Source organism: Panthera tigris, chromosome X (assembly GCF_018350195.1).
Source record: "Panthera tigris isolate Pti1 chromosome X, P.tigris_Pti1_mat1.1, whole genome shotgun sequence".
In the NCBI taxonomy this organism is placed as follows: Eukaryota; Metazoa; Chordata; class Mammalia; order Carnivora; family Felidae; genus Panthera; species Panthera tigris.
The window spans coordinates 57,306,023-57,328,481 of record NC_056677.1 but is presented as its reverse complement, the minus strand read 5'-3'; the positions used below and the strand labels follow the sequence as shown (position 1 = coordinate 57,328,481).

The following is a 22,459-nucleotide window of genomic DNA, read 5'->3' as shown; positions in this document are numbered from 1 at the left end:
TTTGCTGTGCAGAAGCTTTTTATTTTGATGTACTCCTCATAGTTTCTTTTGCTTTTTGTTTCCCTGGCATCCAGAGAGATATCTAGAAAGAAGTTGCTTATGGCCATTGTCAAAGTGGTTACTGCCTGTGTTCTCTAGGATTTTGATGGTTTCCTGTCTCACAATTAGGTCTTGCATCCACTTTTTATTTACATGGTGGCGAATTTATTTTCATGATGGTGTAAGAAAGTGGTCCAGTTCCATACTTTGGCATGTTGCTGTCCAGTTGTGTCAACACCATTTGTTGAAGAGACTCTTTTTCCATTGGGTATTCTTTCCTGATTTGTCGAAGATTAGTTGACCATATAGTTGTGGGTTCATTTTTGGGTTTTCTCTTCTGTTCCATTGATCTATATGTGTCTGTTTTTGTGCCAGTAACATACTGAACTGATCACTACAACTTTGTAATATAACCAGAATTCTGGAATTGTGATGCCTCTGGCTTTGCTTTTCTTTTTCAAAATATTGAAAATATTTGGCTATTTAGGGTCTTTTGCAGTTAGATTCAAATTTTAGGTATGTTTGTTTTGGCTCTGTGAAAAATACTGGTGGTATTTTGAATAGGGATTGCATTAAATGTGTAGATTGTTTTAGGTAGTATAGATATTGTAACAATATTTGTTCTTCCAATCTATGAGCGTGGAATGTCTTTCCATTTCTTTGTGTCATCCTCAGTTTCTTTCATCAGTATTTTATAGTTTTCAGAGTACAAGCCTTTTATCTCTTTGGTTATGTTCATCCCTCGGTGTCTTATGGTTTTGGATGCAATTATGAATGGGATTAATACCTTGATTTCTCTTTCAGCTGCTTCATTATTGGTGTATGGAAATGCAATAGATTTCTGTACATTGATTTTGTATCCTGTGACTTTAAGGAAATTGTGTATCAGTTCTAGCAATTTTTTGGTAGACTCCAAAAAAATGTGGCTAGGACTTCCAGAACTATGTTAAATAACAGTGGTGAGAGTGGACATCCCTGTCTTGTTCCTGAGCATAGATGAATAGCTCTCAGTTTTTCCCCATCAAGGATGATATTAGTTGTGGGTGTTTCATATATGGCCTTTATAAGTTTGAAATATGTTCTCTCTATCCCTACTTTATTGAGGGTGTTTATCATGAATAGTTGTTGTACCTTGTTAAATGCTTTTTCTGCATCTATTGAAAGGATCATGTTTCTTATCCTTTCTTTTATTAATGTGGTATATCACATTGATTGCTTAATGAATTTTTTTTAATGTGGTGTATCATATTGATTGATTTACAAATATTGATCTACTCTTGCAGACCAGGAATAAATCCCATGTGATCATAGTAAATGATTCTTTTAATGTGGTGTTGGATTCAATTTGCTAGGATTTTGTTGAGAATTGTTCACATCCATGTGCATCAGAGATATTGACCTATCATTCTCTTTTTTGGTGGATTCTTTGTCTGGTTTTGGGTAATGCTGGCCTCATAGAATGAATTTGGAAGTTTTCTTTACATTTCTAGTTTTTTAGAATAGTTTGAGAAGAATAGATGTTAGCTCTTCTTTATTTGTTTTCTTAAAATTTTCTTTTAATGTTTATTTTTGAGAGAGAGAGACGGCGCAAGCAGGGGAAGGGCAGAGAGAGAAAGAGGGAAATACAGAATCTGAAGCCAGCTCCAGGCTCTGAGTGGTCAGCACAGAGCCCAACATGGGGCCCAAATCACGAACTGTGAGATCATGACCTGAGCTGAAGTCTGACACTTAACTGACTGAGCCACCCAGGCACCCCATTAGCTCTTCTTTAAATGTTATGTAGAATTCCCCTGTGAAGCTGTCTGGCCTTGGACTTTTGTTTGCTGGGAGTTTTCTGATTGCTGATTCAATTTCTTTGCTGGTTATGTGTCTGTTCAAGTTTTCTATTTCTTCCTGTTTCAGTTTTGGTAGTTTATATGTTTTTAGGAATTTATCCATTTATTCTAGGTTGTCCAATTTGTTGTCATATAATTTTTCATAATATTCTTTTATAATTGTTTGTATTTCTGTGGTGTTGGTTGTTATTTCTCCTCTCTCATTTGTGATTTTATTTATTTGCGTCCTTTCTCTTTTCTTTTTGATAAGTATGGCATGCGGTTTATCAACTTTATTAATTTTTTCAAAGAACCGGCTCCTAGCTTCATTGGTTTGTTATACTGTTTTTGTAGTTTCTATATAATTTCTTTCTGTTCTAATCTTTATTATTTCCTTCTTTGGCTTTAGGCTTCATTTGTTGTTGTTTTTCTAGCTACTTTAAGTGTAAGGTTAGGTTGTTTATTTCAGATTTTTCTTGCTTCTTCAGGTAGGCCTGTATTGTTATACTTCCCTTTTAAGACCACTTTTGCTGCATCCCAAAGGTTTTGGACCATTATGTTTTCATTTTCATTTGTTTTCATGTATTTTTTAATTTCTTCCCTGATTTCCTGGTTGACCCATTCGTTCTTTAGTAGCATGTTGTTTAATCTCCATGTGTTTGTGGTTGTTCCAATTTGTATCTTGTGGTTGACTTCAAATTTCATAGTGTTGTGGTCAGAAAATATGCCTGGTATGATCTTAGTCTTTTTGTACTTGCTGAGGCCTGATTTGTGACCTAGTATGTGATATGTTCTGGAGAATGTCTTATGTACACTTGAAAAAAATGTGTATTCTGTTGCTTTAGGATGAAATGTTCTGAATATATCTGTTAAGTCCATCTAAACTAGTGTGTTATTCAAAGCCATTGTTTCCTTGTTGATTTTCTGCTTAGATGATATGTCCATTGCCCTAAGTGGAGTGTTAAAGTCCCCTACTATTGTGTTATTTATCAATAAGTTCCTTTATGTTTCCTAGTAATTGTTATATATATTTGGGTGTTCCGAGTTGGGGGCATAAATATTTAGGACTGTCAGATATTCTTGATGGATAGTCCCCTTTCTTATAATATAGTATCTTTGTTCATCTTTTGTTAGAGTCTTTGGTTTAAAATTTAGTTTGTCTACAGAGAGGGAGGGAGGCAAACCACAGGAGATTCTTAAATACAGAGAACAAACTGAGGGTGGATGGGAAGGGGTGAGGGAGAGGAGAAAATGGGTGCTGGGCATGGAGGAAGGCACCTGTTGGGATGAGCACTGGATGTTGTATGTAATCCAATCTGACAACGAATTATATTAAAAAAAACATTTAGTTTGTCTAATATAAGTATTGCTACTCTGGCTTGCTTTTGACTTCCATTTGCATGATAAATATTTCTCCATCACCTCATTTCAATCTGTAGGTGTCTTTAGGTCTAAAATGAGTCTCTTGTAGGCGCATAAAAACAAAACTGGGTCTTGTTTTTTTTTTCATTCTGACACCCTGTGCGTTGATTGGAGCATTTAGTCCATTTACATTCACAGTAATAATTATTGATAGATATGTAGTGCCACTTTATTACTTGTTTTGTCATTGTTTCTGGAGATTTTCCCTAATATTTCTAGTCTTTGTTGCTTTTGGTCTTTCTTTCCCACTTAGAGTCCCCTTTAATATTTCTTTCAGGGTTGGTTTAGTGGTCACAAACTGCTTTAGTTTTTGTTTGAGGAAACTCTTTATCTCTCCTTCTATTTTGAATGATAGCCTTGCTGGATACAGTATTCTTGGCTACAGATTTTTCTCATTCAGCATGTTGAATATATCATACCCCACTCCCTTCTGACTTGCTAATTTAATTACAAATTTAATTACAGTATGTCTTGATGTTACCCTGCTTTGTTGATTTACGTGGGAGTTCTCTCTGCCTCCTGGATTTGTATGTTTCTTTCTCCAGATTAAGGAAGTTCTCAGCTATTATTTCCTCAAAAAACTTCTGTCCCCTTTGCTGAACTTTATTTTTTTTTATTTTTATTTTTATTTTTTTTCAATATATTAAATTTATTGTCAAATTGGTTTCCATACAACACCCAGTGCTCATCCCAAAAGGTGCCCTCCTCAATACCCATCACCCACCCTCCCCTCTCTTCCACCCCCCATCAACCCTCAGTTTGTTCTCAGTTTTTAACAGTCTCTTATGCTTTGACTCTCTCCCACTCTAACCTCTTTTTTTTTTTTTTTCCTTCCCCTCCTTCATGGGTTTCTGTTGAGTTTCTCAGGATCCACATAAGAGTGAAAACATATGGTATCTGTCTTTCTCTGTATGGCTTATTTCACTTAGCATCACACTCTCCAGTTCCATCCACGTTGCTACAAAGGGCCATATTTCGTTCTTTCTCATTGCCATGTAGTACTCCATTGTGTATATAAACCACAATTTCTTTATCCATTCGTCAGTTGATGGACATTTAGGCTCTTTCCATAATTTGGCTATTGTTGAGAGTGCTGCTATAAACATTGGGGTACAAGTGCCCCTATGCATCAGTACTCCTGTATCCCTTGGGTAAATTCCTAGCAGTGCTATTGCTGGGTCATAGGGTAGGTCTATTTTTAATTTTCTGAGGAACCTCCACACTGCTTTCCAGAGTGGCTGCACCAATTTGCATTGCCACCAACAGTGCAAGAGGGTTCCCGTTTCTCCACATCCTCGCCAGCATCTATAGTCTCCTGATTTGTTCATTTTGGCCACTCTGACTGGTGTGAGGTGATATCTGAGTGTGGTTTTGATTTGTATTTCCCTGATAAGGAGCGACGTTGAGCATCTTTTCATGTGCCTGTTGGCCATCCTGATGTCTTCTTTAGAGAAGTGTCTATTCATGTTTTCTGCCCATTTCTTCACTGGGTTATTTGTTTTTCGGGTGTGGAGTTTGGTGAGCTCTTTATAGATTTTGGATACTAGCCCTTTGTCCGATATGTCATTTGCAAATATCTTTTCCCATTCCGTTGGTTGCCTTTTAGTTTTGTTGGTTGTTTCCTTTGCTGTGCAGAAGCTTTTTATCTTCATAAGGTCCCAGTAATTCATTTTTGCTTTTAATTCCCTTGCCTTTGGGGATATGTCGAGTAAGAGATTGCTACGGCTGAGGTCAGAGAGGTCTTTTCCTACTTTCTCCTCTAAGGTTTTGATTGTTTCCTGTCTCACATTCAGGTCCTTTATCCATTTTGAGTTTATTTTTGTGAATGGTGTGAGAAAGTGGTCTAGTTTCAACCTTCTGCATGTTGCTGTCCAGTTCTCCCAGCACCATTTGTTAAAGAGACTGTCTTTTTTCCATTGATTGTTCTTTCCTGCTTTGTCAAAGATGAGTTGGCCATATGTTTGTGGGTCTAGTTCTGGGGTTTCTATTCTATTCCATTGGTCTATGTGTCTGTTTTTGTGCCAATACCATGCTGTCTTGATGATGACAGCTTTGTAGTAGAGGCTAAAGTCTGGGATTGTGCTGCCTCCTGCTTTGGTCTTCTTCTTCAAAATTGCTTTGGCTATTCGGGGCCTTTTGTGGTTCCATATGAATTTTAGAATTGCTTGTTCTAGTTTCGAGAAGAATGCTGGTGCAATTTTGATTGGGATTGCATTGAATGTGTAGATAGCTTTGGGTAGTATGGACATTTTGACAATATTTATTCTTCCAATCCATGAGCAGGGAATGTCTTTCCATTTCTTTATATCTTCTTCAAGTACCTTCATAAGCTTTCTATAGTTTTCGGCATACAGATCTTTTACATCTTTGGTTAGATTTATCCCTAGGTATTTTATGCTTCTTGGTGCAATTGTGAATGGGATCAGTTTCTTTATTTGTCTTTCTGTTGCTTCATTGTTAGTGTATAAGAATGCAACTGATTTCTGTACATTGATTTTGTATCCTGCAACTTTGCTGAATTCATGTATCAGTTCTACCCTTTGCTGAATTTTAACATACTTTTATCAATTCCAGTGGTGAGCTCCTTGGTGATCCTTATTTTTTAGATAGATTTATTCCATCTAAGAACATATCGTATGTCCCCAGTTTTTAAAAAATATTCAGCACTACCTCCATTAGTTATTGGCTAGAATCAAAGATTGGAAGTGACAGAAGTCTTTAAATTTACCTGGAAAAAAAATTCTCTAAAAATCTAAAGTTAGCTTTTTAAACCCAAGAAATACCTCAGCATATTAATATTAAAGATGCAGGTAGTGAAGATTATAATGGTACAGATTAAAGAGTAGATTTCCATAATTACATTTCATATTTGTTAACTTTCAGCTTGGAATTTGGCTGTGCAATGCGACAAAGACCCAGTGACAATGAGAGAGTTTTTCATCCTTTCTTACAAGGTAAGTCTCTTCTAATAAGAATCTCATGAAGGGACCGCAACAAGGGTATGTCCACTCTGGCTATGGCCAAGGACTAAATATAGAGTGGTATTGACTTTTACACTGGGAACTTTTAGAATACACATCTAAACAGGAATGGCCTACGGAGAATTAGATCCCTAGGGGAACAATGTGCAAACATGGAGCAGGTCTCCCCATACCAAAATAGCACGAACAACAATCAGGGAACCTAAAGTTCTACCGTAAGGGACTTATTCCCTTACTTTTGAAGGAATTTCAGTCTCTCAGAGTCCTATATTAAAATATAACTCTCTTTAGGATTGGAATACTCTAAGTTGTCAACTAATAAAGTTTTGGAACAGTTATAAGTCAATAGGAGTATAGAATAGGCAACTGGGGTCATCAGGATGTGAAAAGAATGCTAAGAATCTTAGGCCTACTTTATAATTTTTCCTAGAACAGGTTCTGGGTATAAGTATTTGTAAGATTATTTTGCAATTAGAAACATTTTAAAACAGTCATTAGCCTCCAAGTTGGAGAGATCAAATGCCAGAAAGGAAACAATATTGATGAGAGAATAAAAAAAGAGGGGCTAAGAATATCTGTCTTACACATTGAGGAGTACACAGTCTGATATGTTGATATAGATGAAATGTTAAGAGTTTTAGAACTGAAATGAACTATAGAGCTAATCTAGTATACTCCCTCATTTTAAATACGAGTAACCTGAGACCTAGAGATATTGGGTGTTTTGAAATGCTGTTAATTCAATGACAGTGATGATTATGATCACTAAACATTCTGAGAGATTAAGAAATAGTCTTTCGGGGCGCCTGGGTGGCTCAGTCGGTTGGGCATCTGACTTCGGCTCAGGTCACGATCTCGCGGTCCGCGGGTTCGAGCCCCGCGTCGGGCTCTGGGCTGATGGCTCAGAGCCTGGAGCCTGCTTCGGATTCTGTGTTTCCCGCTCTCTCTGCCCCTCCCCCGTTCATGCTGTGTCTCTCTCTGTCTGAAAAATAAATAAACGTTAAAAAAAAAATTAAAAAAAAAAAAAGAAATAGTCTTTCACAGCTTAGGTATAATTGCTATTTAAATTAGGTGAAATAAATTAGTTTTAGTTTGAACATTTTTGATAGTACTAGCAGGGTTCTATGTAAGAATCCGAAGTGGCCCAGTGGTTTATTGTAGTAAAAGCTGGGAGCTTTTTCTAAAGTTAGAGGACAAGGTTTAATGATTAGGTTATCCTAATGCCTGTCAAGATTTGGTATTGTCTCTTTCAACCATGACAATATGTGTGGTATTTTCAGCTCTATTCAATACAAAGGAGAAATCTATTTGCCAGGGGAAAACTCACTTAGAAATTACAACATAAAGCAAGAAGTAAATCACTAGATAGAAATACAGGGCCAAATGACAGTACTTATCACTGGGAAGATAAGAAAATTGTGAAGACATGAAGCTTTTTATCTCTAGAAAGTTCCTTAAAAACAATGGAAAGTAATATAAAATTAAAACCGTAAATCAGTGTTATAGTCTGTATAAGGTGAGGTGTGTTTTTCCAGCTGAATTTTTTCATTCAGACAGGATGTTGCTGATATTCATTTTGATTGTTTGTGTTCACCTGGCAGAATTCGCACTATTCATTGATGTTCTGGTTATTTCTTATCAGCTGTCCCGGTTTTGTCCTTCTGATCAAGTAATTCTGATTGCACAGAAAACATGTTTACTTATGGCAGCTGCAGTTGATCTAGAGCAAGGGAGAAAAGCTTCAACAACTTCTGAACAGGTAATGTGCAACCTTCAAAGAAAACACAAGGAAGAGTTTAGTGTGCCATTTGGTGTGTTTGCCTTCCCTGATGCAGTTCTTTCTGATTCTCTTTAAAGAATCCTTTCATCCTTTCCAGCAGCATCTTGATTTCAAAGGTTTGTAATGGCTCATTCCTCCCTAAGGAAAGGTCACATTTGGCTTGGCCTCTTCTTTTAAAAAGATTGAATATCTCTTCTTTTAAAATGTCTCTTTCCATGGACCACTCTTTCTGAATCTGTTTTTAGCTATTCTTCATCATCTCCCTGCAATCATATGTGGCCTATAAGAATGAGATTTTTTTCTATTTTTGTTTCCTTTTACACATTCTCTAAGGAAGAATTCATCTACCTCCACAGCTTTGATAACCATCTGATTATTTACTTGGCTTGTTTTTCTTCACTCTAATTGGATTTGCTTTCTTTGGCCCACACCCTTAAATATTTTATCAGTAACTGAATTTTAACAAGAAGACAGAATTACTGCCTTTGCCTGAATTCCACTCTTAGCTTCGTAAATCTTACCCCTTTTAAGAAATACCAACATCAACATCCCTGTCTCCCATGGACCAGAGTATTGGTTTATCTTTAGTTTTTTACCATCTTTCTTCCAAGCTAAGAAAATTGTCTCTAAGTTAGACCAGTAGCATTTTGGTATGATTTTAAAATCTAGATCTCTCTGCTTATTATCTCTTACCTAGACAAAGAAAACTTCCCAATTTCCCATATTTGCCAGCTTTTCTTTCCAAATCGTATAAAATCCTTCCTGCTGTTTATTTCCTTCCTTCTGTTAATTTCTTCTTTCATATTATTCTTCAGATCTGGAACAAACTGTCACCACATCTCTGCCAACATATTTCCCTTCCTTTCTGTTCCCTTGTTGAGTTCAACTAAACATTAGAGGAGCACCTGGGTGGCTCAGTCAGTTGATTCTCTGACTCTTGATTTCGACTCAGGTCATGGTCCCAGGGTCGTGGGATTGAGCCCTTTGTAGGGCTCTGCACTGAGCATGGAACCTGCTTGGGATTCTCTCTCTCTCTCTCTCTCTCTCTCTCTCTCTCTCTCTCTCTCTCTCCCCCCCTCTCCCTCTCCCTCTCCCTCTCCCCCCCCCCCCCCCGCCGCCCCTTCCCCTATTCGTGCTCATTCTCCCTCTCTCTCTAAAAAACAACGACAGAAAAAAAAGAAAGAAAAGAAGACCATTTGAGTACCAAGTACTCTGCTAGGTACTGGAGATAAAGAGGACAAAATCCTTATCCTTGAGGAGTAAAGGGGCCTCTTTTTAGAAATCTTTCCATTGTAAAAGATGAGAAAAGAATCTTTGTGCCCCAGAGCAAAATCAAACCAACCATTTTGCTTCTTAACAAGTATGAGTAAATGTGATTTTATTCTCGATAGGGTCTTTTGCTTTACTTAAAAATAGTAATAATATCTTGTTTTTGCATAGTGCTTTTAACCTTTTAAAAGTTTTTCCTTAAGTTGATAGTCCTGACTTTGTTAAATTTTGTATCTCAGTGAATAGAGATCAAATTGATGTGAGGGAAATTTCACACTCTTAAATTCATTCCTTTGTTTTGTCTTTTTCCAACAACTGTTCTTTTTTTCTGTATTCTTTCTCTTGCATACATTAATGTTCCCTAAAAACTCTAACCTAGTAACCCTTCTATAATCTTCTTTGCTTTTGAAAGAATAGATCATTGAAGATGCACTTCTTCCTATCACCATCTAAGTCTGATCCCTATGAATTAGACCTTGGTGCTGTCTCTCAGTAAAGACTTGTGGAATTCTATTATATTTATCTACTCCTTGTTCTCTAAATACTCATGAATTAGAGTTTTCCAAATAAATAGATGATGAAGGAATATAGATGGAATATGTAATGTTATCAACATTGTCTGTACTCCCCTGAGTATGAGTTAGGGGGAAGTAAAAGATGCTTTAAAAAATACAGCAGGTGTAATATATCTGTGTGTGTGTGTGTGTGTGTGTGTGTGTGAGAGAGAGAGAGAGAGAGAGAGAGAGAGAGAGAGAGATTGCATCTTATTCATTCACCTATGAATGAATACTTGGGTTCTTCTATAACTTGGCTATTATAAAATAATGCTGCAATAAACAAGGATACATACATCTTTTTAAATTAGTGTTTTTGTTTTCTTTGGTGATCCAGAATTACTAGATCATATGGTATTTCTATATTTAATTTTTTTAACTCCTTACATGTGTGAATAGGCTTATTTATTTCAGGTGAAAATGAAATCTGTACTTACCTTAAGCTCAACCAAGAATTGAAAACATATTAAAGCACATTATAATTAATGTAAGTCATCTAAGAATATTATACTAACATGCTTTCAATTTTCCCTTCCATCTTTTGTACTATTGTTGTTACACATTTTACTTTACATATGTTATAAACCTTCAGTATATTGTTCTTATTTTTTATTGGGCCATAAATTTTTAGGAGCTATGAAATAGAAGTAAAATGTTCTTTATATTTATGTACATTTTAAGTACTTCTTCAAATCTTAATTTCTTTGTGGAGATCCAAATTACTGTCTGATACCCTATTCCTTCTACCTCAAGAACTTTATGAACAATTTTTTTGTAGCGTAAATCTATTGAATTTCTTTAATGTTTTTCTGAAAAAGCATTCTTCCTTTATTTTTCAGTTATATTATTTAAATCCTTTTTGATCAGTTCATTAGCTGTTGTTATTTCCCGGAGATTCTTCTGAGGGGAATTCTTCCGTTTGGTCATTTTGGATAGTCCCTGGAGTGGTGAGGACCTGCAGGGCACTTCCCCTGTGCTGTGGTGTATAACTGGAGTTGCTGGGCGGGGCCGCAGTCCGACCTGATTGTCTGCCCCCAGCCCACCGCTGGGGTCACAGACTGGTGTGTGCCTTCTCTTCCCCTCTCCTAGGGGCGAGATTCCCTGTGGGGTGGCGTGGCCCGTCTGGGCTACTTGCCCACTGCCAGGCTTGTGTTGCTGGGGATCTGGCGTATTAGCTGGGGTGGGTAGGCAAGGTGCACGGGGGCAGGAGGGGCAGGCTTAGCTCGCTTCTCCTTAGGTGATCCAGTTCAGGAGGGGCCCTGTGGCAGCGGGAGGGAGTCAGATCCGCTGCCGGAGGTTTGGCTCCGCAGAAGCACAGAGTTGGGTGTTTGCGCGGAGCGAGCAAGTTCCCTGGCAGGAACTGGTTCCCTTTGGGATTTTGGCTGGGGGATGGGCGGGGGAGATGGCGCTGGCGAGCGCCCTTGTTCCCCGCCAAGCTGAGCTCTGCTGTCCGGGGGCTCAGCAGCTCTCCCTCCCTTTGTCCTCCAGCCTTCCCGCTTTCTGAGCAGAGCTGTTAACTTATGACCTCCCAGACGCTAAGTCGCGCTTGCTGTCGGAACACAGTCTGTCTGGCCCCTCCGCTTTTGCCAGCCAGACTCGGGGGCTCTGCTTGGCCTGCGAGCCGCCCCTCCGCCCCGGCTCCCTCCCGCCAGTCCGTGGAGCGCGCACTGCCTCGCCGCCCTTCCTACCCTCTTCCGTGGGCCTCTCGTCTGCGCTTGGCTCTGGAGACTCCGTTCTGCCTCTTCCTTTATTTTTCAAACATTGTTTTGCTGTGCATAGACTTTAGAACGTTAAGGTTTTTTTTCTTTTTTCCTTTTTCATCAGTTCTTTTTAACTTTAGCACTTTAGAGATATCACTCCGCTGTTGGGCTTGCACAATTGCTGAGGAGTCTGTTGGTCTCATCTTTATTTGGTATATAGATATCTTATTTTTCCCATTGATTGCCTACAGGAATTTCTTTTCATCTTTGCTTTTTAGCAGTTTGAATATAGCATATCTAGGTTTTTAAAAAATTTCTTTTTAAATCCTTGCCATTCTTTGAGCTTTTTGCAATTATGGTTTGATGTGTTTCATTAAATTTGAAAAAACTTCTTGACTACTATCTTTTCAAACATTTCTTCTGTCCCATTAATCTCTTTTCTCCTCCTAGGGTTCAATTTACACATATAGTAGACTATATGGTATTTTGTACCACAGGTCTTGTGTGTTGTGATATTTCTTTTTTTCTCATTTCTTCAATGTAGGTATTAAATATTTAATATGTAAACATTAAATAACACACTACTGCACAAGCAATGGACCAAATCAAAAATCAAACTGCAAATCAAAATATGTCTCCAAACAAACAAATAAAAAAGAAAATAGAATATTCCAAAACCTTGAGATGCAGCAAAAACAGGTTTTAGAGAGATATTTATGCTATAAATGCTTGTGTTAAGAAACAAATTCAGGGGCACCTGGGTGGCTCAGTCAGATTAAGCATCCAACTTCAGCTCAGGTCATGATCTCACTGTTCATGGGTTCAACCCCCCACCTTGGGCTCTCTGCAGTCAGCACAGAGCCTGCTTTGGATACTCTGTCTCTTTCTCTCTCTCTCTCTCTGCCCCTCACTCTCAAAAATAAACTTTAAAAAAAGTTCTCTAAAGGGGTGCCTGGGTGGCTCAGTCGGTTACGTGTCCAACTTTGGCTTAGGTCATGATCTTACAGTTTGTGAGTTTGAGCCGGCATTGGGCTCTGTGCTGACAGTTTGGAGCTTGTAGCCTGCTTCGGATTCTGTGTCTCCTTTTCTCTCTGCCCCTCCCCTGCTCGCACTCTGTCTCTTTCTCTCTCTCTCAAAAATAAGTGAACATTTTTTTAAAAAGTTCTCTAAAAAAAGTTTAAATAAATAATACACCACAAAGAACTAGAAAAAGAAGAAACTTAGCTGAAATTTAGTAGAGGAAGGAAATAAAAATAAATAAATAAAATAGAGACCAGAATAAACAGCAACATAACATTGAAAGTAATTACCAGTTTTTCCAAAAAAATAAAATTGGCTATGCTTTAACTACATTAACTAAGAAAAAAAGAGAGAAGACTCAAAAACCAAAATGAGAAATGGAAGAGAAAATAATACAAGAGTTAATCAGATTATTATTATTATTATTGTGATAATAGATTAGGATAAACAATTATATACTAACAAATAAGATAACTTAGAAAAATAAAAACAGATAATTCCTAAAAATGCACAAGTTACCAAGATTGAATCATGAATCTTGAATCCAAGAAATAAGAAATCTTAGACCATTAACAAGAATGAAAGTTGAATTAGGAATAAAAAATTTCCTAGCACAGAATAGCCCAAGACTACATGGTATCATTGGTGAATTCTACCAAACTTTAAAAAACATAATTGATGACAATCTATCAAAATCTTACAAATAATGGAATAGAGGGAACACATTCAAAATCATTCTGTGAGGCCAACATTACCCTGATACCAAAGCAGGATAAAAACAGTACAAGAACAAAAAAATTCCAATTTGTCTGATATAAATATTGGTACTCTGGCCTTCTTTTGACATCCATTTGTGTGATAAAGTTTCTCCACCTCCTCACTTTCAATCTGTAGGTGTCTTTAGGTCTAAAAATTAGTCTCTTGGGGCACCTGGGTGGCTCAGTCGGTTAAGCATCTGATTTTGGCTCAGGTCATGATCTCATGGTTTGTGGGTTTGAGTCCCTCTGTGCTGACAGCTCAAACCCTGGATCCTGCTTTAGATTCTGTGTCTCCTCCATCTCTGCACCCCCCCACCCCTGCTGTCACTCTGTCTTTCTATCAAAAATAAATAAACATTTAAAAAAATTTTTAAATGAGTCTCTTATAGACAGCGTATAAATAGGTCTTGTTTTTATTATCCATTCTGACACCCTGTGTCTTTTGATTGGATCGTTTAGTCCATTTACATTCAGAGTAATTCTTGATATATATGTATTTAATGCCATTTTATTACTACTTTTGTCATTGTTCCTGGAGATTGTCTCTGATCCTTTTTATGTCTTTGTCACTTTTAGTCTCTCCTTTGTACTCAAAAGAGTCCCTTATAGGGGTGCCTGGGTGGCTCAGTCAGTAAAGCATCCAACTTTGGCCCAGGTCATGATCCCATAGTCTGTGGGTTTGAGCCCTGCGTCGGGCTCTCTGCTGACAGCTCAGAGCCTGGAGCCTGCTTCAGATTCTGTGTCTCCCTCTCTTTCTGCCTCTCTCTTTCAAAAATAAACACTAAAAAAAATTTTTAAAAAAAGAGTCCCTTATAATATTTCTTCCAGGGCTGGTTTAATGGTCATGAACTCCTTTAGTTTTTGTCTGGGAAACCCATTATCTCTCCTTCTATTCTGAATGATAGCCTTGCTGGATAGAGTATTATTGGCTGCAGAGTTTTCCCATTCAGCACTTTGAATATGTCATACCACTGTGTTCTGGCTTGCCAAGTTTCTGTTGAGAATTCTCCACCTAGGCTTATGGGTTTTCCCTTGTAAGTTAAGGACTTTTTTGCCTTGCTGCTTTTAAGATTTTTTTCTTTATCACTGTATTTTTCCAGCTTAATTATAGTATGTGCTGTTGGCCTGCATTTGCTAATTTTGATGGGAGTTCTCTGTGCCTCCTGGATCTGGATGTCTGTTTCCTTCCCCATATTAGGAAAGTTTTCTGCTATTATTTCTTGAAATAAATTTTCTGCCCCCTTATTTCTTCTGGGACTCTTATAAAATGAATGTTACTACATTTGATGGAGTCACTGAGTTCCCCAAATCTATTCTTGTGTTGCTTAATTCATCTTCCTCTTGTGCAGCTTCATTATTTTTGATTATTTTGTCTTCTAGTTCACTAATTCATTCCTCTACTTCTAACCAGCATACTGTTCATTGCATCAAGCAAGTTTTTAATCTTGTGTATTACACTCTTCATCTCTGACTCTTTTTCAGCTCATTTATCTCTGTGGTAAAGGTCTCACTGATGTTTTCTATTATTTTCTCAAGCCCAGTGAGTACCTTATGATTGTTGCTTTACATTCTCTGTCAGGCATGTTACTTGTATCTGTTCCATTTAGATCTCTGCCTGTGGCCTTATCTTGTTCTTTCATTTGGTATAAATTCCTCCATCTTTGCATTTTGTCTGAGTCTCTGCCTTCTGTGTGTTAGAAAAGCCAGTTATGTGGGGCGCCTGGGTGGCTCAGTGGGTTAGGTGTCCAAGTTCGGCTCAGGTCATGATCTCCCAGTTCGTGAGTTTTGGCCCCACGTTGGGCTTTGTGCTGACAGCTCAGAGCCTGGGGCTTGCTTCAGATTCTGTGTCTCCCTTTCTCTCTGCCCCTCCTCTGCTCACACTCTCTCTCTCTCTCAAAAATAAACATAAAAAAATTAAGAAAAGAAAAGCCAGTTAATGTCTTCTGCTCCTGAAATGTCCTTTTGAAGAAGAGGTTATGTAGTACCCAAGACATGACACTTCAGGGAGTGTCTCCAGTGTGTGCTGCATGTGATCTGCTTTTGTGATTTGGCTGCTCTTTTAGGCCACTTGTTTGCAGAGGTTCTCCTTGCCTTCTGTGGGCAATGTTTGGTCCTTGGCCTGAATATGGCAAGTTTTAAACTAGGTGTGCTTCAGTCTTTTTGTGAAACCAGACCTGACATCAGCTCCACCAGAACTGAGGCCTTACAGAACTCTCTGGTTGGGAGATGTGTGGGCAGGGGTTTGTGCCGGTCTTTTGGGGAAGTGGCTTGCTGTGCTGAGACTGAGGCAAGCTTAACTGAGAAGGGCAGTCCCACTAGCGCACAGCGGGGTGGGAATTGGTGTAAGCAAGTCTGGCAGCCAGTGTCCGTGCTGAGCTGCATCCCTCAGGTGGCTCTGTGTTTATGCTGAGGGGCTGGGGAGGGAAACACTGCCAGCTAGCTCTTTCATTCCCAGAGAGGCCTGAAGGAATAGTCTTCCTCCTGTGTACCCCAGGCGTTCTTCAGATTGCTGTTTCCATGCTGTCTTACCCCAGGTTATTTGCCTGCCTTCTTTCCAGGAGCAGTGCAGTGCCCTCCATTTTCTATCCCAGCGAAGCCTGCTGACCTTTCAAACTTCATGCTTTAAGCCCACTGGTTGCAAAACACGAAATTCAGCCCTTCTCATTTTCCTCATTTTACAAGCCAGTGGCTTTGGTGAAACATTCTCCTTGTGCATTCCCTTATGTGCCCACTGCCCCCCCTGCCTCCCTCCCTCCCTCTTCTCTGCAACCACAGCTCCCTCCCCTCCACAGCACTCATGATCTGTTTCTCCCCTAAACAAAGTCTCTGTACTACCTACCTTTTTCAGTGTGGTCTCTTCTGTCCTTTTATTTGTGGTTTGTTCTGTCAGTCTTCAGGTTGGTTTCTGGGGAATTTAGGATGATTTGATAGTTATTTTTTTAAGTTAATTTATTTTTGAGAGAGAGCATGCACACATGAGTGAACAGGGGAGGGGCAGAGGGAGAGGGATAGTGAGAATCCCAAGCAGGCTCTGTGCTGTCAGTGCAACACCTGACATGGGGCTTGATCTCAAAAACCATTAGATCATGACCTGAGCCGAAATCAAGAGTCAGATGTTTAACCAACTGAGCCACCCAGGTGCCCCTGATTTGATAGTTATCTAGTCATGTTCATGGGGAGAGACAAGCCTCGTGTTCTCCTACTCTCCTACCATCTTCCTTTCTTCCTTCTATGTTTAATTTTTTGACCCATAAAAAAAGAATGAAATTTGATGATTTGCAACAATATGGATGGATATAGAGTATATTATGCTAAGTGAAATAAGTCAGACAGAGAAAGGAAATATATACCATATGATCTCATTAATATGTGGAATCTAAAAAAGAAAACAAAGGGGCGCCCTGGCTGGCTCAGTTGGTTGAGTGTCTCTTGAAGCGTCTCTTGATTTTGGCTCAGGTTGTGATGTCACGGTCTGTGAGATTGAGCCCACATCAGACTCTGCACTGTCTGCTTGGGATTCTCTCTCTGCCTCTCCCCTGCTCGTGCTCGCATGCTGTCTCTCTCTCTTTCTCTCAAAATAAATAAACATTAAATAAAAAGGAAAAAGAAACAGGGCAGGAATTTGTTGGGGAAAGCTGGTGTCAAAATAGAAACTGAGCAAATCATTCAGCATTTTAAAAATAATAATAAAATATAATGGGGCATCTAGGTGGCTCAGTCAGTTGAGTGTCTGACTTTGGTTCAGGTCATGATCTTGTGGTTTGTGAGTTTGAGCCCCACATTGGGCTCACTGCTGTCAGACTGTTAGCGCAGAGCCCACTTCAGATCCTTTATCCCCCTCTCTGTACCCTTCCCCTGCTTGCGCTCTTCCCAAAATAAATACATATTTTAAAAATAATAATAATTAGGGGTGCCTGAGTGGCTCAGTCAGTTAAGCATCCCACTTTGGCTCAGGTCATGATCTCATGGTTCATGGGTTCGAGTCCTGTGTCAGGCTCTGTGCTGACAACTCAGAGCCTGGAGCATTCTTCAGATTGTCTCCCTCTCTCTCTGCCCCTCCCCTGCTCATGCTCTATGTCTCTCAAAAATAAACAGTAAACATTAAAAATATGTATATTAAAAATAATAAAATATAAAAAAGAAAACAAGCAAGCAGAGTCTTAAGTACAGAGAACAAACTGGTGATTGCCAGAGGGGAAGTGATTATGGTGATGGGCAAAATAGATGAAGTAGATTAAGAGGTATAAACTTTCAGTTATAAAATAAATAATTCATGGACATGAAAAGTACAGCATAGGGAATATATTCCATAATATTTTAATAACGTTGTGTGGTGACTACACTTATCACGGTGAGCATTGAGTACTGTATAGAATTTTCAAATCAATATGTCTTGCAAATGAAACTAATAAACATTGTATGTCAGTTATACTTCAAAAAAAATATACAGCAATTTAAATTTATCAAGGCACTATATCACTTTCCTAGAATGGGGTGGTTAAACTACTGCTGACTGGCCAAATCAGGCCCATGGCCTCTGTTTCTACAGCCTGAGTGTTAAGAATGGTTTTTACATTGGTAAAAGGTTGTAAATGAAAATTTTTTTTAAAATGTCAATGAAAGTTTGTGTGGCTGGCAAAGCCTAAAACATTTACTGTTTGACATTTTATGGAAAAATATCCTGACCCCTATCCTAGATTATTTTTTAACGGATTTATTGAGGTATAATTAACATACCTTACAGTTTACACTGTGAAGTATACAATTTAATGATATTTAGAATATTTAGGTTTGTGCAACTGTCAACACAACAGAATTTTAAAACATTTTCATCAATCTAAAAAGAAATCCCTTACCTATTAGTAGTCATTCCCCATCCCAAGCACCAAACCTAGGCAACCACTAATCTATTTTCTGTCTCTATAGATTTGCCAATTCTGGATATTTCATATAAACTGCATCATAGGACTTAGTCTTTTCTGACTGGCTCCTTTTATAATTTTTCAATAATGTTTAATAGGTTCTCCATGTTTCAGTTGGATCGGTACTCCATTCCCATTGATGGCTGAATGATATTCCATTGTATGAATATACCACATTTTGTTTATCCACTAATCCTTTGATGGATATTGAGTTTTTCCGATTTTTAGCTTATTTTCCAAATAATGCTATGATGATCATTCATGTACAAATTTTGTATGGATATGCTTTTCATTTCCCTTGAGTATATACCTAGGAGTGGAATTGCTAGGTTTTATGCTCAATCTTTTGAGGAACTACTAGACTATTTTCCAAAGCAGCTACACCATTTTCCACTCCCACCAGCACTGGACAAGGGTTCCACTTTCTCCACCTCCTTGCCACCACTTGCTGTTCTGTCCTTTGGATTATGGTCATGCTAGTGAGTATGAAGTGCTATCTCATTGCAGTATTGATTTGCATTTTTCTTTAAAATTTTTTTTAATGTTTATTTATTTTTGAGAGAAAGAGTGAGACAGAGTGTGAACAGGGGAGGGGCAGAGAAAGAGACAGGGAGACACAGAATCCAAAGCAGGTCTCAGGCTCCAAGTTGTCATCACAGAGTCTGACAGAGGGCTCGAACCCACGAACTGCAAGATCATGACCAGAGCTGAGGTCACTTAACCGACTGAGCCACCCAGGCCCCCCTTCTCTGTTAACTTCTAAACTATCTTCTGTTGGTATTACACACAGATGTTAATCTTGACTAATTACTAGGGTGGTTGCTTTATGTGTAGGTTGTAGGTGTGTGTGTGAGCACATGTGCATTTGTGTGTGTTTAAAAATGCTTTTTGGCATAAATTGTTCCAGAGTCTGATCCAATTAATGTAAGTCCCCTTTGAAGTAGTAGGGATCTTCTTAACTTTCTCTTTCTCTGGTTCCCTCTGTAAACCTGTGGCTGATCTTCTGTTTTGCATGTTGATATCATTGAGCTGTCAGCCTCTTTTTAAGCACCCAATACCAGAATCTCCTCTGTGGTTTTTGTTTTGGTTTTTGTTTTTTTTTTGTAGTGGTCTTAGACTTGAACATCCCCAACCTCTGTTCCAATTAAAGTCAGTCCCCTTAGGGGGAGATATAGAGCTCACTCTTCTTTTTTCTATTTTTCTTTGAGACACACACACACACACACACACACACACACACACACACAGATGAGCAAGAGGCAGAGGGGGAGAGAGAATCTTAAGCAGGCTCCACGCCCAGCATAGAACCTGATGTGGGGCTCAATCTCATGACCATGAGATCATGACCAGAGCCCAAATCAAGAGTTGGACACTTAACTGGTTGAGCCACGCAGACTCCCCTTAAGCTCATTCTTCTAATAACCTGCCTCTCCTCCTCCTGAGAAGAAATTTTGTACCACTGTTTTAGAGCTGGAGGTGGGAACAGTGGCACATTTCTCTCAGAGTGACAGTGCAGCTGTATGAGTAAGGGGCTGAGCAGGAGTCATAGTACCTGTCATTCTGAGCTTGCTTCTTCCAGCAAGCTGGAATCCAAAGATTCCATCTTCCATGGAAATCCTGTCCTATAAGCAAGCTGAAGTGAGGGAAATTGAGACCAAATAATCATAGTTTTCCATGCCTGGTTATTGGGCCTGAACAGAGGAAGAGCGCTCCAGGCCTCTCATTTGTGCTTTTTTTTTTTTTTAAATTTTTTTTAACGTTTATTTATTTTTGATACAGAGAGAGAGAGACAGAGCATGAATGGGGGAGGGGCAGAGAGAGAGGGAGACACAGAATCGGAAGCAGGCTCCAGGTCCTGAGCCGTCAGCCCAGAGCCCGACGCGGGGCTCCAACTCACGGACCGCGAGATCGTGACCTGAGCCGAAGTCGGACGCTTAACCGACTGAGCCACCCAGGCGCCCCACATTTGTGCTTTTTTATAATAGAGCTTCTGCAATACAGACCTGGGGGAGGAGGAGGAGAGATGCTGGCAGGATGCCTTCTGGAAATCCCTAACCTGGAAGCTGAGAGTAGAGGGACCCCCATCTTCTTGGCCATACCCACCTAAAGTCGCACTCATACTGAGCTGGGGGTGGTTGGTGAGCAAATCATGGTTCCAACTATCACAGGTGCTTACTGTTCTTACTGAGATTAGGAGATTTCTGTAAATAGAGGTTTGTCTGTTTTCTGTTTGCCTTTTGGATAGTTTCCTGAGAGTTTACATAATTGTGTTTTATAATTCACCAGTTATGTTTGTTTTGCTAGGGAGAGGGTCCATGGAACTCCTCATACTATCATTCTGGAAGTGCTACTCTTTTTTCCTAGATTATTAAACAAATCGGTAGTGCTCAAGATTTTCTATTTAATCTTCATTTCCTGGGACATTAAGAAAACTACAAATAGAGTTATTTTTATATAAACTATGAAATGTCCAGTTTCAACTGTTACTTTTCTATCATTGTATTTTAACTGTTTTTCATGAATAAGATATATTATTTTAACTTGCTTAAAGTTTTGTCTGGTTGAGACTAATTTTCTTGTTCCATTGTTGCCAAATAGACCCAGCTACTGAATCGTGCACTTGAGGAGATAAATGAATGCAAACACATCTGGAATATTCTGAAAGAAACAGGTACAGTGGGAACTAGGAGTTTGGTAACACAGTTATGAAAGGCATTTCAAGTCTAAATAACCCAGTCTTTATTACCAGAAATCTGTGCCACTTCAGTGCTTAATAACCAGTCAAGTGTTTCTTTGAAGACTAATTTTTCCCTACTGTCTGTATGTAGTTTGACTCTGACACACTGCTTGGACTAATAATTTTTTTACTTTGCTTTTTGTGGAGGTATAGTATTGAGTATAAAAATAGGATCATTATTGTTCAATATGACATTATTGCCCTTAGGTCACTAGATTTTGTGTCTAATTTAATCAAGCTCTGATTCTGAGTGAATGTAGGCTACAGAGCCTTCCAAATGATAATCATATCAGATACTATTAACATTTTGTTATGAAATAATAAAAATAGTAATAAACCTTTTAAAGTTATGTAGTAACTTGCTAATGTTTCTTCATTAAGGATGGTAGTGGCTTTTAGGTTTAGACAGACTTTTATATATTTTGTCCGTCTGTTCCTATTTCACTTAGAATTTTAAAAAATCAATATTGAATTGAATTACATGCCTTTTCAGCTTCTATAGAGATAACTATATGGTTTTTCTCTTTTGAAGTATTAATATATTGAATTAAAGTAATAGATTTCCAAAATTAAGTCATCATTGCATTTCTGGAATAAACCCTATTTGATCATGGTATGTTACTATAAATGTTGATGAATTTGGTTTCCTAATATTTAGAAATTATTGTTCTGTTATTTTCTTTTTGTGTATATGTGACATCTTTGATGAATTTTGGTATTGAGCTCTAGGAATTATAAGGAAGAACATAAACACATAAAATTTAATTCACCTCTCTCAGTCTCTGATAGGCATTTAAAAGAATTAAAACAACCAAAAGAAAGGGTAGAGAATACCTGAGTAACATTTATAGAAGATTTATTAGAAATATACACTATAGCCTGAAAATAGAAAATTAATCTTCTCTTTATGTGCCCTTTGAACATTTACAAAATTGATCACAAGGAAAGCCTAAATAAATTCCAAAACATAGAAGTAAAACAACTAATTGATGGAATCTAGAAACAAAACCCTTGACCACTTGGGACATTTTAAAACACAGAAACTACAAAATACTTAAAAAATACTGATCATGAAAATACTTTATAACAGAATCTAAAGTACTAAAGCAGTTCTCAGAGCAAAATTCATAGCTTCAATGACTTTCATTTAACAAGTATGTCAGAATGTCAACTGTCCACTGAGAAAATAATTTCTTCTTTCTAGGAACATAGCCGGACTATATATATACCTATATATTTCTATATCTGTATCTGTATCTCTATCTATCTGTATGTTATTACAGAATTGAAAATTAAAACAACAATGAGATACTACTACATACCTATTAGAATCACAAAAATCTAAAACACTAACAACACCAAATGCTGACAGGTATGTGGAGCAACAGGAAACTCCTATTCGTTGCTAGCAGGAATGGAAAATGGTATAGACACTTGGAAGACAGTTTGGTACTTTCTTACAG

At 38.3% G+C, this 22,459-nt stretch overlaps 1 protein-coding gene and 1 non-coding gene across 5 annotated transcripts in view; both read left to right on the top strand.

Annotated features, from left to right (window-relative positions):
- The window catches only part of TEX11 (testis expressed 11), a 238,893-nt gene that overhangs the window by 174,733 nt on the left and 41,701 nt on the right, over positions 1 to 22,459 (top strand). For 3 of the 4 annotated variants that reach the window (XM_007097574.3, XM_042974293.1, XM_042974294.1), the window contains 3 exons: positions 6,159 to 6,229; positions 7,899 to 8,015; positions 20,858 to 20,930. In XM_007097574.3, coding sequence (XP_007097636.2) covers positions 6,159 to 6,229; positions 7,899 to 8,015; positions 20,858 to 20,930 — 261 coding nt within the window. The remainder of the gene's footprint in view (positions 1 to 6,158; positions 6,230 to 7,898; positions 8,016 to 20,857; positions 20,931 to 22,459) is intronic. The other variant, XM_042974295.1, reaches the window with a different exon arrangement.
- TRNAR-UCG lies at positions 7,061 to 7,145 on the top strand. Its single transcript has one exon. It is a non-coding gene; the product is annotated as a tRNA-Arg (tRNA).